General features: G+C 44.9%; 2 protein-coding genes across 2 annotated transcripts; one reads left to right on the forward strand and one right to left on the reverse strand.

Moving 5' to 3' along the window:
- Positions 1-1,332: 1,332 nt before the first annotated feature.
- Positions 1,333-3,282, forward strand: LOC131264222 (uncharacterized). The gene has a single exon (XM_058266511.1). The coding sequence runs from the start codon at positions 1,333-1,335 to the stop codon at positions 3,280-3,282; it is 1,950 nt and encodes a 649-aa protein (XP_058122494.1).
- Positions 3,283-5,146: 1,864 nt separating this feature from the next.
- Positions 5,147-9,814, reverse strand: LOC131264223 (uncharacterized). The gene is made up of 3 exons (XM_058266512.1): positions 9,319-9,814; positions 7,395-7,893; positions 5,147-6,352 (listed from the first exon to the last, which is right to left on the reverse strand). Exons 1-3 carry the CDS (start codon positions 9,812-9,814, stop codon positions 6,184-6,186), a joined length of 1,164 nt encoding a protein of 387 aa, XP_058122495.1. The 3' UTR covers positions 5,147-6,183.
- Between the last annotated feature and the right edge of the window lie 8,592 nt (positions 9,815-18,406).

The raw sequence follows: 18,406 nt of genomic DNA on the forward strand, positions 1-18,406 counted from the left end.
ACTGATTGCTTCTCAAAAGTTTCTAGAAACACCAACGTAGGTCGTTGGTTTCTTACATCCAGCCCACGGGTAGATTGTCCCAATAAAAGCTAATCATACTGCAATAGAAATTCACTTACCGAGAACAAGAAATACAGATTAGGAAGGACTTCCTCGCTCCGACACTCACTCACCCGCTCGGGATGACATGGCTACGTCGTGTCCCAGAACGGACCTACTCGGGTTCCGTTTATGATTACGCCGTAAACGTTGCGTAATTGGCTCGTCGATAAATATACCTCAACAGGTCCTCGATGCGCCGCCGACCTTTGGCTTTGCCGACCCTTATCAATTTCGCTTCGGCAGAAGCGTGCTTTTACGGATTTTATGACAACCTCACCGGGCCATCCCTCATTCGGGCATGCCGGGGTAACTATGCTGAAAATCAAACAGAATGGGCACGAACCCTGCGACCGAAAGTGAAACGTTACACGGCTGGTGGCGATAGTGAAGGGTGTCGACACCCGTTGGCGATACGAGTGGCCATTTCGTTACAACGTACATACGGTACCAGCGAACTGAAGGCAAACAAGAGTGAACTGCAGGAGGAAACGAAAGAGGTTTCACTTTGGACGCCCTTAGCGCACCGGAAGTGACACAACGCATAGGGGAAACGTCAGTCGTTGGGCGATTGGGAAGAAGGAAGCATTGAGGATGTGACGCACCACCGGAATGACGGTGGGGTTGCGAGTAAACGCCAAAGTAAACTCGAAAGTCAACAAAGGCTTAACTTTAAAACCTTCCTGCTTAACCATCCTCTCGGCATGCGGCATGGAAGAAAGAGCGAGTGAGGCAGCGAGTAAGTAACTAGGATGGGATGGAACGGGGCTCCCCGTAGTCGGACGGTGTCGCAAACAAAGTACAAACGCCCCACACTCATTAAAATTTATTGATGAGCTCAAAAGTTGACCGCTTATCCGGCGTCTTGATCAGTTCGCGTTCGAATTTTGCCTGCGACGGCAACGAATCTTCCATTCTGTGCCTTTGTTTCGTACGTATTTAGGAATTTGCTTCAAGTTCCTTTGAATGGAAGAAAGTACCAAGGGCCGATAATCAATAACCGTCATTTGTCCAAAGTGAAAAACAGTTTCATAGTTCATTATTACTGGTAGAAAACCCCCCGGGGCGTGTGTTTGTGAATTAAAACGGAATTACCGTGGCGTTGGCCGCAGTTTGAGTTCTCCGAATTCCAGTCCCATCCGCACAAAGTTTTTGAGGAGATTTCGATGTTTTGAAACCATGGGAAAGTTAATCACAAACTCAATTACAAAGTTCACGGTGCTCAGCTTCTTAATGTTAACCATCGAACCGGCGTTGGCCGGTTTCGCTGGTTTGAAAGAGGGCAACCACGTGCAAGCACCCGGTGCAGGTGACGAGTTCTTCCGGATGACTAACGAGTTTGATGGGCAGCAAAACCAGGAACGTTACAGTGCGTTTACGGCGACGAGCGATCGCCGGAGTGTGGTGGAATGCGGTGGAGTGTACAAGCGGCTACAGAGTGAAATCCGTTCGCCAGGATACCCCGAGGGATACCAGGGAAACCTGTACTGCGAGTACACCTTCAAGTCTCCGTTTGTCTGTAGCAGTCAGTATCACTTTCAGTTCATAGAGTTTGCACTCGAACCGTCGCGGAATTGCAGTAAGGATCGACTTACGATCGGTGATGAGGAGATCCTGTGTGGTACGGTTGTCGGATCGAAGTTGTATGATGCACCCGGTGGCGTACTCCGAATGAAGTTCGTCACGGATGGGTGGGGTACGGGGCGGGGATTCCACATTCTTGTCACGAGGCAACCGTGCAGTGACGATAATGAGGCGGCGGAGTCATCGACGGCGTATACGCTGTTCACTACGATCCAGGTCGCCGATGACGCAGAATCTAGTTCGGAGGAGCTCGTACCGACTACCGAAATCCCGGTGGTGTTTACTTCCGGGGACGGAAAGGTTGTCAGTAGTCGGCAGGATATACCTCCGGAGTTTAATCCTGGAGGCAATGGATATTTGCCACCACCGACAAATGTATCCCCAACGTACCCCACGCCAACGTATCCGACGTACCCATCGTTCCCTTGCCCAGCCCCGTGCTATCCACCGTGGGGTTGTACTGCGTCAAACTATCCAACCATTCCTACGACACCTCCTAGAGCTCCATGTGATCCTCGGTATCAATCCTGTCAACCACTGTACCCCAGCTATCCAACATACCCCCAGCAGCCGTCGGTGCCTTCTCCAATCTGCCCGTCGAGTCCATGTGGTCCTGGACAGAGCGGAACTCCAGCGTATCCGCAATATCCTCAGTACCCTCAGTATCCATCAGCGTACTATCCGGGCTATCCGACGACATCGGGCACGGAAGGGACCACGTCACTCGGTGGTGCCCCACCCGGCTATGAACCGGTCAAGTCGGAAGATCGTAGGCCGGAGTTTCCCGAACCCACAACGGAACGCGTCGAACCGGAGAGTCAGGTCGCGCTCGTTCCCGGCGTTCCTCTGCCTCGAGCATGCTGCCGCAACTTGTTCACCCAGCGACGGTTCTACCTGTCCAGTGCAAACTTTCCCTCCCAGACTACCGTCCCCCAGGATTGCGTCGTTCAGGTGCAGCGCTTTTCACCCCAAACGTGTCGGCTGGTGATTGGGTTTAAGTTCTTCTTCCTGGGGAACAATCAGATCCCGGGCTGCCCGGACGGATTCGTCGAGATTGACGGGCAGCGCATTTGCGGTTGCCGGACGGGACAGATCTACCGGACCGCCGACTTTGGCCCTTACCCTACGAAAACGATCCGCATTCAATCCCGACCGGGCCGGTTCCCGATGGTGCAGGGTTTTGTGTTGGACGTTACGCAGGAGGACTGCGTGCCGCGTGGTCCCTTGAAGCGCAGCGATACGGAGCGTCTGGTGGTGCCACGATCGGTCAATCCCGCAACCAGGTTCACCTACGAGATGGGCCGCGTGGAAGGAAAACTGCTTCCGGTGAGGTCGGTGCAGACCACAAACAGTACCACCCAGACCGTCACCCACCAGATGTACTATTACAATCTTGACGAAGCCCAACCGGTCGTTCGGCCTCAGGAGAGTCAAATCCAGTACCACTACCGTCCGCCTGGAGAATCGGAGAAGTTCGTCCAACCGCTCTATCCGCCGGGGGCAGCTTCAGGACCTAACCATTGTCTGTTTACCGCCGGTGATTGGCTTCGATTAAAGCTGGACTGGCTGTGGCTCTTCAAGCCGGTCTGTTTGGCGTAACGGAAGAAAACCTCAAAAGCCATCAATCAGTGCTTCGACGGACACACAGTTCATCCGTGAGAAACTAACCGTTTATGTTACCGAATGTCATGCACAAAATAAATCCTTCCATTAACAACAAGTTAGTCCTGGCGTTTTAAAGTGTTTCTTAGGCAAATAGGTAAAGTTTCCATTTATTCAATGTTTTATTATGTTTATCTGACATTTCATCCGAAAAGGTAGCCTTTCCTTTCTTGAAGGCTTTTCCACGTGAAAAATTCCACATGTTTTCCGCAGCTTCCTTCGCTTGTCAAACCGGTTGTAACGCCATCTATTTGAAGCTATGGTTCTTCTACGAACAGCAAATTTCTCCCCCTTCTCGAAATGAAACATAAGCTTGCCCCCACGTATTCGCCCTACATAGACAAATGGTACCCGCCAGAGAAAAGGCAGCGCTCGTTTGGACGGCACATTTCTCATCCGCCCATTAGCGGGAGGATGTAGTGTATTTTTCATGCATAATATAGCAGCACAGGTGACACACTATCCTAGGCAAATGTTCTTCATCGCAACCATGCGTCGCACGGGGATCGGAGGATGGGAATTTCCGTTTTGCAAAGGGGGAATTTATTGCCTGACAGACTTAAGAAGTTGATCAGTGCCTTTGAGAAGTCAAAATTGTAAATTGTTTTCTGCACTTTAAAGAGAAACCACTAACATCTTCTAAACGGGCTGTTCGAATAAAGGAAACTGTTCTGGTTGTGATCGGATATGCCACATTTTGTACCGTTTCAAACACGCGAGGTATCGAAGCGAGCAAAACCCGCAACGCCCCAAAAACGGAAATGGCGTGGTAAACTCCCCCCCCCGGAAAAAAAACCCCAAATAGGCGGTAATCGCTCAAAGAAGCCGAAATGAGAAAGAAAGGGTACCCCGAGGCGTCGGCTCGGCGCAAACAACGAAACGCATTACGCCCGCACAAACAATGAAATGAAACGTGACGGCAAACATAAACGAAGATTCGGATAAATGAATGCACGGAAGAAAAGGGCAAAAAAAACTGAAGGACAAAATATATTCAACCATACGCAAAGGTAAACGCAACATCCATGAATGACGCATCCCGTTCTTTTCTCTGTATGTTTCCATTGGCAACACATTTGCATTTGGATACAGTAAGTCAAGGTTAGAGATTGGTTCCGTTTCCTGTGAGTAATTAAATATGCTATTGAGCAAGATAAATAATACACGCGACCATTGGCTTAGATGGGAAGTCAGATGAACAGCATTTGTGCAAAACGCAAACTGTGAACTGTGAAATTGCAAAACTTTTAGCGATTTACAAGAAAAATGCAGTGCAAACTCACTGCGATCAAAGATGGTCATAAATTAATCGGTCACGTGGAGAAATCGGAAACCCTTGAAACAATTTTTTTCCATCATAAAACCAACAGGTTTACTTTTTATCCAATTAAGGTCAGACGAGTTGTTGACATTTTCTATCCCTTTTTTCTGACTTGTTTTTTGTGTTTGTATTTTTAACCAACTCGATTGCGGATTACTTACCTGTTGCTATAGCATGCCGTAGCTAAGTGAAACTTGCTCTGGTAAACTATTTTCATTTCCGTTCGCCATGTTGCTATCATAATTTAACTTCCGTCACGGTGGTCCACCAACTCCAGCGGAGATGGGAAAGGCTTCGACCTTTCCCGTGTCGTGTCGTATGGTTCTTTCGGCGCGAGAAAAGAGACGCTTTCGCCAACCACAAGAAAGATGATAGAAATAAAAAGCGGAAAAATAAAAGGACACCACCACCGAATCATCTACCATGCTGAACGTAGTACAGAGAAGGTTTTCCACAACTTTATTCTATATTTTACTTTTATTCGTTTGGTTGAGAAATGTAAATGGAAACTTTTGCGTTGTGCATGTGTATTTAGTTGTGCTTTTTTTTTTCTTGTTTTGTATGCGTATTTTAATATGTACTTTTTATTATTATTTTAAATATTCTCTCCACTCCATCCTTCCTATGATGAATGTTTTTTTTTATATGGTTTCAGATAGTTCTACTTCTATAAAGGATTGACTTAGTTACTTGTATGCTTGCGTAAATCCTGCCCCTGGGACACTTTTGTTTTTACAAGATTGCCACCACCCACTCAACGGCCACCGACGTGCGTGCTGTCTCGGATACCGATACCTAAGGAAATAGCTGCCTTCCGGACATCAACATGACAGATCGCCGATACGATCTTCTGCAATCGAGAAAACCTCACACTCCGACGCACGAGAGCTATCATACAGGTCGATCGTTTTAAGTGTGCCCAACATATCGTTTGAGCCGCGTTCGGTTGCCACGACTTATCGTTGGCCTAAGTCTACCTCTCCCCAGGTTCCAGGTTTCGATTAGTATTTTTCTGTACTCTTCAGACCTACCGGTGAGCTCCTTCCGAGCGTCGAAGTATGCAACATCCTAAACTTATCTAATGACAACGGGAGGATTAATGCGATACGATGCGATGTGAGGATAGTCATGTTGTTTTTCATTCGCTTTTTATGCTTTGGGTAGAAAATGTGTATATGTATGTGTGTGTATGTATGAGCGCTCATTTGTTTCACATACTTCATCCTCCATCCAGCACTCCCGACGGACATTCGTTATTGGAGCAATGTCAGGCCGGGATAAAGCTGACTCGGACACGGGCGGACAATGGAAAACTTTCCTGCCTTTTCCTTTAACCTCTTCGGTACCACATCGGAAGCGTCAAGGGGTGGGATCTATTTGGGATGGGGGACGTGCAACGATTTGGGAGGGAGCAGTCAACCATGCACCGTGATCCTTCTTCGATTCACCGTCTCTGTGTCGTGTCGTATCTGTTTCGTGTCGCGTGCGAATAAAAAAACTCCCGAAGAGCAAGAGTCTTAGCCCAGGAAGCGGATGTTTGTGAAGATGGCCTTCGCCGGACGCTTGCGGTTGCAGAAGTTGACCGTCCGCTGGTGGTTGCCGACCCGGTTCTCGTGCAGACCGACGAGCAGCTTGAAGACGTCCTCCCGGCTCGGCACGCACAGATAGCGAGCTTCGGCATCGTATCTGTTTGTTGAGAGAGGAAATTGAAAAATAAGATTTTCAAATTAACAGGTTTCTCTGGAGCAAAAGAAAAAAAAACAACACAATTTTATAAACAAATATTTGCCCAATGTGGGTCAAGCCGAATTGATTGAAGGTATCTGCACACAGCTATTTTTTTACAAATATTTTGACACGGAACGACACTTTCTTTTACATTGTTATATATTTGTATCAATTTCTCTACTGTTGTCAGTTGATACTTATATTTTCATGTGGTGTGTCGTTTAAACACATTTCATTCGTATAAAATAAATTACAAGAATTTCTTCGACTTGTAATAAAAAAAAGAGTTGAATCAAGGACTCCTGAACTGAATATCATAAATTATAAATGGGATATGGAATGGGATAGATGAATAAAAGTTCTGTGTTAACTGAATAGGATTGTTACGTAACAACGAAAACAATTGTGATTAGCTCTTATGCGTTCATTTGTAAGGACAGGCATAAGGATATATTTGTATAAGGCTATATTATTTGTGGATAAATAAGATAAGAAATGAGGATAAATAAACTAGTAAATTGATTTTTATAACTATTACTACTTACAAAAAAAATTTCAAAGAGTTGTGATAAAAATCTTCAATTTATCTCAGCGTGTAAAAAACATGGGGGTGGTATTTTAGAAGGGTAATGTGGAGTTTACCTAGGGTATTTTATGAAATGATATTTCCTTGCATCAGAAAATACCTACAACTTTCAAATACGCATTCATAATTGTTTAGATATTCAAAAAATAGGACAATCGCTCCTGATCCAGTCCCAGATTGAATATAACACAACATGCCTTACGGAAGAGGCTTCTAAAAACTAAATCAAACGAAGTAAAACCAAAGCAAAGGCCACCGGATTTCACCGTGGAAATGTGCTGAGAATCAACTTTTCTCTTTTGCAAACGCCAATTCCGAGCCTTTTATCGGGACGCGGAAAATAAAAAGAGTCGTTCAATTTTGACTCCAATTCAATTTCAATCTCTTGTGCACTGTAGTGTCCCACACACTTACGTTCGACTGCGTGAATTCTGACGTTTCCAAGGATAGCGCCGGTAGTAACGCCCGGACCGCTTGCCACCATTCGGCGTGAACTGCCCCGTCACGATGCGGCCCTCGTTCTCCTCCTCCTCGTCGCCGTCGCCATCGTCGTTGTCTTCGTCCGTGTCGTCATCCGTCGCATCGTCGACTTTGCCAACCGCACCGGCCAGTCCCGCCGCGTCCTCGATGTACACAATCGGCAGCGGTCCCTCGGGCAATTCCGTCAACAGCTTCATCAGCAGATTCGATTTGATTTCGATGTCCTCCTCCTGCTTGATGCGCTCCAGCTGCTCGCGGATCAGATCGATGCTCTCCATCGCGCGGCCATCCCCAGCCCCTCCGCTGTCCAGCCGGGGTCGACCAAGTGGGCTGAGGGCGACCACCGACAGTGGGCTGTCACCGATCTCGTTCTCGGCCGGATCGAGGGCGACGGGATGCTCCAGTCCCCCGGGGTAGCTTTGGTCGGCAAAATCTGAAATCAAACGACATGTTCGTAAGCGGGCGGGAAGGGCATGGAAAATGGACGTTAGGACGCCGTCGCCCGTAAGTAGTTCACCCGAGGGAACTATTGTCCGTGGGATGGTAAATCAAAATGTGTTTATAATCATCGTTTGACAAGCTTTGGGAAAGGTGATTAAAGCACCTACAAGATTTTTCTTCTTCGGCCAGAATATATCCCCTACTCGAGAAAAAAGAATTCTTAACCTTAACAAATGTCATAAGAGGTGTCTAGAAACGACCGTAGACAAACATGTGAAATTTATTGATTCTCAAGTATTGTTAACTCCTAAGAGCTCCTTTCAGTGTAGGTCAGTGTTCAAATAATATTCGTACCAATATCGTCATATAGAACGGAACGAGGCAAATCCTACTAGCACTCAACTAAAATGTGACATCAATATCATGAAGTTCTTCGGAACTTGAGGGCGTGCTTGGTGTATCAAAATAAAGTTCAACTCTCTACGGGCACTCTAGATTGCGAAACATTTTCATCAATAAATGGACACGTACACGCATGAGGTTGACGTACTGCCAAGGTGTAAGGGTACCGCATGGCGATAACAAAAAACAAAAAAAACTCCATGATGGGAACAAATAGATGTTTATTAGTCCTATATTATGCAGGCGTAAAAACGTGATATCGACTAAATTGAAGGCAGTTGGAAAAATGAATTGAAATGAGCAGACACATTTCCTAAACATTATTTCCGGAGAAAGAGAGCATTGGTTTTTGGAAAATTCAAAGTAAACTTATTTATTCAATTTGTTTGTTTAGATCTTGTTAGATGTATCTTCATGCGCGTGTTTTTAATCTCTGCAAAGTAAAAGCAAACCAGAGTTAGATAATCAACTTCGGACCAGGTACATTTACATGCTTTCTTTTTGCCATCCACGAAAGGAAGGAAATGCAAAGGAAAAAAAAAATCTTTGGTATGTGATACCTTTATGATGCCTTTTTCTATGCCTTCAACTTTATGATCTCAGATCAATCTCAATTATAATCAATTCGTGCCACGGTATGGCAAAGTAAAATGCAATTTATCGTCCCGTACACGGTGACAAGCTCAGCCGTTTATTAATGCCTTGGAAGGTGTGTCGTTGGAATAGAAATATGATATCACGTCAGGAGTCAACACTACCGACGGGGTCAACATGGGCCGGTCGAAGGCGAAAATCATTGCGGAATTTTGGAAAAGATGTGGACGAAGAATGGTACTTTAATATTCGCTAGGAAGACATGACCCATGGCGATCGATCTTCGGGACAGGCCCTGAAAGTCGATTTGGGGCTATTTTACACCTTTTCTCTTTTTTTGTTTGTGCGTCCCGAAAAACTTGTCGGCCCCCGCACGGTCCGGCCAAAATTGGCAAGGATAAATCTAATTTTATTCACTTACCTTCGTCGCTGCCAGGGCGACCGATATCGAGCGCCGGAACGGCCCGAAAGGCCGGAACGACATCGTTGCCGAACACCGCCGGTCTTTGATCTGCGTGCCAGCGATGACGGTTGCCCACTCCACCGGGCTCCACCACCGCCCGGCGTCTCATAACACCGCGATGTTGCGCCACGAATGGAGCGAGCGATTGGAAGGGACTCGGAACCGGTGGCTTTTGCTGTGAGTCTAGCTGAAGCATCGCCGAAGGATGGTGCTGTTCGGGCGCTAATGAACCGTGAGAAACTTGTGACGCGCCAACGCTGCCACCGGCCGTGACGGCACCCGTCACCGGTCCGGAATGCTTCTCGGCGGCCGGTTGCGGGCGAAACAGCGCGTCCAGTGGGTGGTGCGCGACGTGCGAGTTGTCGTAGGAGCAAACTGGGCTGGGACCAGAAATGCAGAGCACCACCAGGAGGAGCAGGTAGGTGGCCGGCACCAGGGGTCGTGACATTTTCATCGTGGGTGAAAGTGCGCCCTCGAAACGGAACTCGAGAGGTGGCTGAGTGGCAGTCGGATTGATTCCGATGATTGTCGGAAAGTCTGACGTGGTTCGATTACAGTCGATACGATTCACTTGCAGCACTCTGTTTGTAGGATCCTGAGTGCACTGTTTTGCTGGAGGAATTGCATTTCGTCAACTGAAATGGGGAACACACACACACACTCTGTTTATACTTTCTCGAGCCAAAACGTTGGCGCCAAATAAATTCAATGACTTGACCCACTTGAGCCCCGCAATAGCTAAATGAGTGTTGTGAAACGCGAGTGGGAGATTGTTCTGACGCCTAACTCTTCAGCGTTCCACTTGGAAAATAATGAACAGGTACTTTGATCGATTATATTAACGATCCTTTCGAGTGCCAACGCCGGGAAATTAAAATCTCGTCAGAGTGTACGGCGGACAGCATACTTTCAGGCGTGTTTGCGAAAGGATTAAATCATAGAATGTTCATAATAGTTGCAATCGAATATAAAGAACAGAAGCACGCGAAAACATTATCACAGAGATGACTTAAATCATAATTCAAGACCAACTTTACGAACGAAGAAGCGAGTATAGATCAGCGAACTCAGGGTACTATTAAGTTATTTCATTTTCGAAACTATTCTCCCACCAAGTATATCCAAGTGAAGTTCGATAAAAATCGATTAGAATTCTTTCGATAATCTTCAGCCCAGCCAACGCATGAGTCAGGGCAACAAATTCCCATTAGTCGTCGAAGCAAAATTCCAGACTAACCCTTTTCTTTGAACCGCTCTGTTCGGGTATGCAAATTATTAACAAATGATGTAAACTCTGGTCACCGTTCGAACTAGACCCATACCCACGTCCATCCCCAGAAGTGCGCTGAATCATTTGAAATTTTCGAGACGGAAAATTTGCATGAAAAAAGCTTCAAAGTGGTAATTGTGGGAAAACCTCAACCAGTCGCCCCCCAATCGGGTGAGCAATGTTTCACGAAGCTTGCGTTGCCGCGCATTACGAACCGGATCGGGCCCGGGTAGTGCTTCCTAATTCCATAATTGGCCGTAGAAAGTGGGAAAGGCACCGAAAGGACATTTTGGAAAACAAATAAAAACTGAAAAAAGAGGGTCAGTGTACGGGTTCGTGCCGAAGGAAATCAATTTCCTGTTTAGGGGGGGTTAAAAGAGCAATTAGTATCGCTTGTTTCTGGGGCGTTCGTGTTACTTGTCGTGCAGCACATTCCGAGTGTCTTGGTGGCGTTTGAAGTGTGTTTTAGGGCTGTTGCAATGTTGGCGTGCTCGAAGTGATTATTCTTAACGTTAAGTGTTGAGCCCACGCTAGTTAGTCACTGTGGACGACATCCGTCTGTCTACGTGACTTATTCAACGAACATGACTCCCGGAGCAGCTGTTGAGAACTGTTCTTCACCCGGTTGGGTAATGCCACGACAAACGGCTGCATGAGACAGTCGGTGCCTGCCGTATTATTGATGTTGAAAATGTGGCGCTTTCAATAGTAAAAAAAACAAACAAAAATACCATACAATCAACATTCACAGCGAAAGAATTTCTTCTGGTTCCTATTTGAGGACGATGGTGAATCAACAAAGAGCGCCGCTAATCGAGACGCGAAGCAAACACACTTACACGTTTCAAATAACCGAAGAATCCTGTCCCGACCCGCTGGCAGTGAGAGGCAAACATTAAAAATCCCAACCGTTCGCATTTTCTTACGGCGGCGCTTTTCGTTGCCCTGGGGCACTACTTGAGAACTGTCAAACCGTGACATGGATTAATATAACCGAACACAACGAGTCCGAAGCTACTCAGAACTGTTAAGTAAACCAATTGAAAAACTTGTAGCAAAAGAATGCCAGCCGGGGGAGGCGAGTTTCTGTTCCGAAATAGTCATCACTTGACATTTTGCGAGGAACCGGGGAAAAAGATGAGTTTCGTTAGTTTCATTCCAACGCGTTCCTTTGTGTATGTGAGTGTGTGTATTTGTGTGCAGGAATGCAACAGACCCGGTTACGTGAGCAAGTAACGTTTGCGTAGGTCATTGTCGAAGTCTTTAGTTATGCTGCCCGAAAAGACTCAGACCAGAAAACTTGGGCAGCAAGTCGAAAAGGTTGATACTAGCAGGAAGTCCCAGTGGCTTTTTAGTAGCATATCCCGGCTTTCTGCCCCCGAGGAAACCGAGGTACCAAAGTTCGGTATTAAAGTATGCAGTATTTCCGTTGCCAGTGACTGTGCACGTGGAAATTTCTAAAAATATCACAAACGTTGCGTGATGCGCCTGGATTGGGCAGAACGCGATAGGCAGTGGGTTGGTACAGAGAAAAACGACGTTGGCATTCAAACCATGGAGCTGCCAGTTGGTCAGTGTCCAGCCGTATTCAGGAAGGTTAGGGAATGTTAGGACAATTTGGAGAAGGAGAGAATAGATAATGATGTACCGGAGATTAAAACGGCTAAACCAACGAAAACGCGCGCAATAATCCCTTATCCCGTGTAGAAGCTCTTCTTAACCACCGACCGATTCCTATCCGAGCATCGTAAAATGAAATTTAATATTCGTTTTACATGGATGTTAATGATTCATTATTATTCAATTTTCGCCCAACTCGCATCATCGCCATTTATCTCCCGTTCCAAGGATCGGCGTGGGCTTTTGGAGTAACTCGTCAATCAATTAGTGAAGGATTTAATCGTACTGACATTTATTTCCAACCAATTGGTTACCCAGTCACTGAAACTGGGCCTAGCAAAGTAATAACTGTTTACGTGAAATATGTGTGAAAAATGGTTAAATTTGAAACACAAAATTGATACGCCATGGAAAAAATATCAATCAGAAATTATTGACAATATAGCTGTTTGTGTCTATGGCCGGGAGAAAATTATACTGGTTGGCATGTTTAGCAAATAAAACTGTCAACCAATAACTCAACCCGAATATATTACTTATTCCTACGCCAGCTGGGCAGTGACCATTCTAATTCGGGCAGCGTTTGAGTGCCGAAGTCAAATCAATCTCGTGCTGTTGAAATCATCCTTCCTTCCCTCGTATAACAGCTAAAAGGATCGGAACCCAAAGGCGTTACTTCTGCACGGAATGATGCGATCCTTCCGCCTGCACAATAAAAAGGATCGGTGATTTATGGCACTAATGAGTCTCGGCGGGTAAGTAAAAAAAAACGACACCGAATCGATGCTCGGTTCTTCCCACGACAGAAAGGGGGGAAACTTTTTCACCGAATCGGAAATCGATTTGTCGCCGTTTAGAAGCCCATTTTTGGCCGTGCAATATTTGCGAGCGAACAGTGCACGCAATCTTTCGTTTCGTTCGAGGAAAAGGGTTTGGGAAGGACGTCGTTACTGAACAGAAAAAGGTCTGCAGTTTAATTAAATGTAAAATAAGGGACAACTGTTTCTTTTTTGTTGACTTAAGCCATAAGAAACGAACCACCAACAGCACTGTGCTTCCCAAGGAGGGAAAAGGAGGACTTGCAACTTTGGTGATTAATCGACAAAAGGGTAACTCTTGGAAGACATAATAAGTTATGCGAAAGATGTTGTTGGTGATCAGTTATTAGTAATTTTCTCAAAGAAGTAAATTTAATTCGATTAAAAAATAAGGATTAGCATAAAATGTATCATTCTGAATGTTTGATGATGAAACGTTCGAGTCATTAAACAAATGATAGAAATATTTTGTCCTAAAACAAACGAATAGAATGGAAAACGGTTCATTAGATGGCGATCGAATAAATGCTAAATTTGTTATGAGTTCGTTTTGATCACCACCGAAAAACGGCTTTGTGTATTCCATGAAATAAAATCAGTATTTATTCCGAACAGTTAAATTGTGCGTATGCTCTTCAAATAAAAATACCGACAGCAACAAAGCCAATAGAGATCTTGCAGTCTCGTCGTTTGTTCAATGGCACAGCCACTCCGAAACCGTGAAACTGTCCGTCAATAAGGTGCTTCAATGTACGCACGAGCAAACATTGAGTCGTTCTGTTTTCATTCCGGGCTCTTGCCCGTGCTGGCTGGCGGGGAGATAAGAACCCGAAATAATACGCAAAAATAAAAACCCCAATAGTCTGACCATAATCCTGTGGCGTGCAGAGGTGGCAGATTGCAGACCCGGACCGTTGACCCCCTCCCCACCCCTCCCTCAAGTCTAACGTCAGCCGTAATGCAAAGATTGGATAATACAAATTCACTTATCCGCCCTTGGTCGTCCCGGAGTTTTCGGCAAGCAGTTTTTAGGTTGAAATGTTTCTCATCCCTCACTCGCTAAACATCGTAGTAGGGCCATTATCCAAGAACTGATCATGTTTGCTAACACGTTTTCCATAACATTTGTTTTTTTTCACCAGAATTGTTACCATGGTCACGTAATGGCGTCTCAATCGGTGGTCGAGTGAATGAGCCCGGAAAATGTGATACTTTACTTTACCAGTCGATGACGGGGCGAAAAATTGGCATTTTCAATCCCGGGCTCGCGTTGGCGTTGAATTCTTTGGTTTTCTCAAAATGATCAGGATACGCACCAAAGGTCACAACCCACGGCCTGGTCAGGATGTAACAAGCGAAAGAGTTTATTTAATGTTCTTGAATGGGCTTTTCATCCTGCTTCGGCCATGGAGGAAAATTTGACGTTTCTATTATAATAGTGAAACAAAACCCATTTCCATAGCTTGGTTGGTTTATAAAAGCCAAAAAATACAACGCAGTTTTCTATGAAAACATTGAAAAAAGGCGATAAAAAAAGCCACCTAAACCTATTCAATTCCATTTTTAGAGGACCACCACGAAAGGCTTCATCTACACGGTAATTCGGGAACGGATCCGCCAATGGAGTTCTCTCCCTAAGGCCCCAGTTTTTCCTACCGCCAGCGGGAAAAAGCCCACTCCCGTAAACATACTGTACACACACACACACACACAAGTATCGGATTTCCGCACTCAATCGGGCCCAATTGAGAAGCTTCCGGGAAGCGCGATACGGCTTGTTCACATTTCCACCGCCCAGTGGGGGTGGGAAGTGGAAAGAGCTTTATACGAAATCAGCTGCCAATTTTTGACACCGAACAAGTGATCAATGAAGTGGCGAATAACAAAGGAAAAAAAGTTCGTCTGGTTCAGAGTTGACGCGTGTCCGGGTGCTGGTTGTATGACATGGCGGTTTGTTACGTCATCCGTCTTTTTTTGACATTTAGAAGGACATTTATGCCGATGATGATGATGATGATGTGCGGTGCTCGAAACGATCGAAGAAATGGTCGATTTACAATTCTGATTGTGTTTTGGGATTCCTATTTCTTGGGATCATTTGATTCGATCACAGTTTATTTAAGGATCAACCCATTCAAATGGCACCAACCGCTTTTATTCAACCGCTACAGTGATTGAAAAGAAACGGTGAGTTGGAAAGATTGATTTTCCGCGGCTAATAAGAGTCCTTGGAAAAGTTTTGTGAAAAGCTGGTCCACCGCTCATTCTTGACGTTGTTGCTCCATTAGCAGCGCGTATTTTAGGCAGGGTTTTACGCAACTAACACCTTAATGGTTTTGCTTCTTTGTGTTGATTTTTCAATGGGTTTAAATATTCTATGGGTTTTGTTGTGATTTAAAGAAAGGTTTGAATAATGTCGGTAGAAAATTCAAAGTACTATTGAATTAGTTTCCAAATGGTTGTTTCGTGTTTTAACGACAGTATCGTTAATGTATTAAACAACATTAAAGCTTTATACTTTGACCCTTTGGTATCGATATCAAAATCATTTTTTTCTCGACGTTCGGGTTGTTGTTCACATTTCCGACGTGCCCACAATTTGCTGCCAGCTTTGAGCATTTTTTATCCTAAAGTTTTCACAAACCGCTCAGATAATCGTGACCTATCAAAAACTTTTGGCCGTCAAATGAATTTCCTACCGACATCGAATCATGTTGGCAGATGAGTTCACCATCAAGTTAACGAACCGTAGTAATTGTTTTATGACGCCAATTTAAGTACTCGCACTGTGGGCGGAAAGCGTTCACTTTCCGTTATGCTCCAAAGTGAAGCCACGAGTTGTTAATGATATTTCAACAAAATGCTTGGAGCTAATGAATGTCATGTCAGGGCATCATTCGGCGTTGAGAGTAGTTGGGTTTAGTTTTTTTCTACCCATTTCAATCCATCTCCCATTGTTTGCTTCATTTTTGTGTACAAAAAAAATAAAACCATTTTTTAATCATCTCTGCCTGTGAGCTTTCCTCGTCAATATTCATTTACTCAGCGGGCACCGGGTTCCGTTATGTAAAAGATTCTTAATTAACATTTATGGTTTCATCGGTATTAACACGCGCATCGTTAAGCCAAACGTAATCAACAATGGACGTGGATAGAATTACTTTACCACTTATTTCTTTTCAAGCCGCCATTCCAACGCGATGTGTATTTTCAATGAGATATGAACGTCATTGACTTCATTTTGATCATAAACTGATATGAGAAACTCATTTCCCAATCCATTGTTTTTTAATTTTTTTATAGATTGATGTCTTTAACTTCTTAAGTTTCAATTTTTTTGAGAAAGAACGAGAAAAAATTGCTCTAAAACTAATGGCATAAAGTTCTCTTCTTCTCATAAATCTTCTTCTTACGACCCACGTCGAGTAAAACGCACACGATTATAAGGTGGAACAGAAAACAAACACGATGAATAATTCAAAACTTTCGTCTGAACATTGGAAACACATTGCACATCGAACATCAGAGACACACTTTGCTATTGGACATCATTACGAACGCGTTTTTCTATTTTTTCACGATTATTTTTGTGCAAAGGTGAATGCAGTTCAAAGGAAATTCCATCGGGTCAATCAATTCAGGCCAATCAATCGCATTGTGACGAAAATTGGAAAACCGTGAGGCTGTCGTAATCACTAGTAACTGATGTGGGAGTTTTATCATTATTCCATTGCACTTTTTTTCCCTCCCAAAGCTTCCCAGTAGCCTTATGCGATCTTATTTCGAAGCGAGATCAATAAAGAAACGCTCACTCACGCGTTCTTCGTTTGATGGAAATATATACATTTCCGAAGTCGTTTGTGTTTGGTATCGATTTGTGCTGGGACAAACTGATAGCCGTGGTCGATTTGTGCCTTCGCCGCAGATGGGAAGGTTCGATAATTTCCTACCTTTACCTTGCGTTGTTCCGTCGGCTAGCCCGATAAGCCAGTATCTGAGGGGATCGAATGAATCATTTTTTTTTTTTGAATGAATCATTGGCAACGAAAAAAACATTCGGTGAGCAGCGTGTTGCTATGTGCAAATGCAAGGTAAATGCAAATGCAAACAAAAGGTATTCTACAAACATTTGCTCCGATTACCTTCCGCCGGCAAGCTTATCGTGTGGTTCGCTCGGGTTTTCGTGGTAAACGCAATGGAAATTAGGTGCTGAAAACATTTCATTTTTGAATTCTTACTTCAAAGAATCTTTAAAATTTATACCATGAATTTTCATTTACTCTAGTGGGTTTTACGGGACAATAGTCTCTGATGAGCTCGAGACGCTACCGAATCGAATTACGGCTCGAAGAAGCACCCACCCGGTTCGGCATTGGCATTGGGCTATTTTGGATGGTCCAGCCAAACCATTAGGCGGAGGGCGAGGACAATCTAATAAGCTATCCCACGACACGGCAGCGCCATTAGGCTAGCGTTGGCAAGGACTCCCGACGGGTTCTGTACGAATCCGCACGAGACGACGGTCCGGTCCATCTTTAAGTCCCGAAACGAGTCTTTCGAAAAGGATCGACGTTGTGTGAACATCAAAAGGATCATTCACAGTGGCACGATGGGACGGGCGAAATTAGTTTGACACATTTGATGGCTTTTGGCGAACACAATAAGACGGCTTACGTTCCGCAAAGAAAGATGTTCAACACTTTCGGAGGCTTTTCGGTGGCGGAAGTCCGTAAAATTTATCACTCACAGTAACACTAATGTGTGGTGAAATATATGCCTCATAAATGTGGTACCAAAACACAACTGCCTTCAGTATTGTCCTTTCCGCAAAGTCCACACGAAGCTCAAGAAGAGTTTTAATTTAACTCCGAAAGATTTCCGCCTAAAGGTATGCAATTAACTACATTCACCACTTCATAGTTCTAATGTTCATACACAGCATTCAATCACAACATCCTACCACTTCCGGTTGGTTGTAATAACAACTTCAACAGCACTACACGACGGCAGGTGAGCAAAGTCCAAAGAATTTCCCACACACGGCTGGCGACGGCAGTGCAGACTCTGCGCAGCGTTCCGATCACCGAGAACCAACCGACGACCACTTGTTGAAAGTGCGTTTGACGGAAGTTTCGCATCGCCACTGGCTTTTATATTTTTACCGGCGACGGCACGCTGCACCCCGCTTTCTCTCCCATCCGGCCGAGTGTTTTCCATCTGATGGGGTCGTTTTTCCGGAGGGAACGCAAACAAAAAAAAACCTTCCCCTTCGTGCTCGGGTCGGAAAATTCATTCCATTGAAGCGCCGAAGTATATCGCTCGGGTGAACCCTTGAATG

The sequence above is a fragment of the Anopheles coustani genome, chromosome 2 (assembly GCF_943734705.1).
Source record: "Anopheles coustani chromosome 2, idAnoCousDA_361_x.2, whole genome shotgun sequence".
Classification (NCBI taxonomy): Eukaryota; Metazoa; Arthropoda; class Insecta; order Diptera; family Culicidae; genus Anopheles; species Anopheles coustani.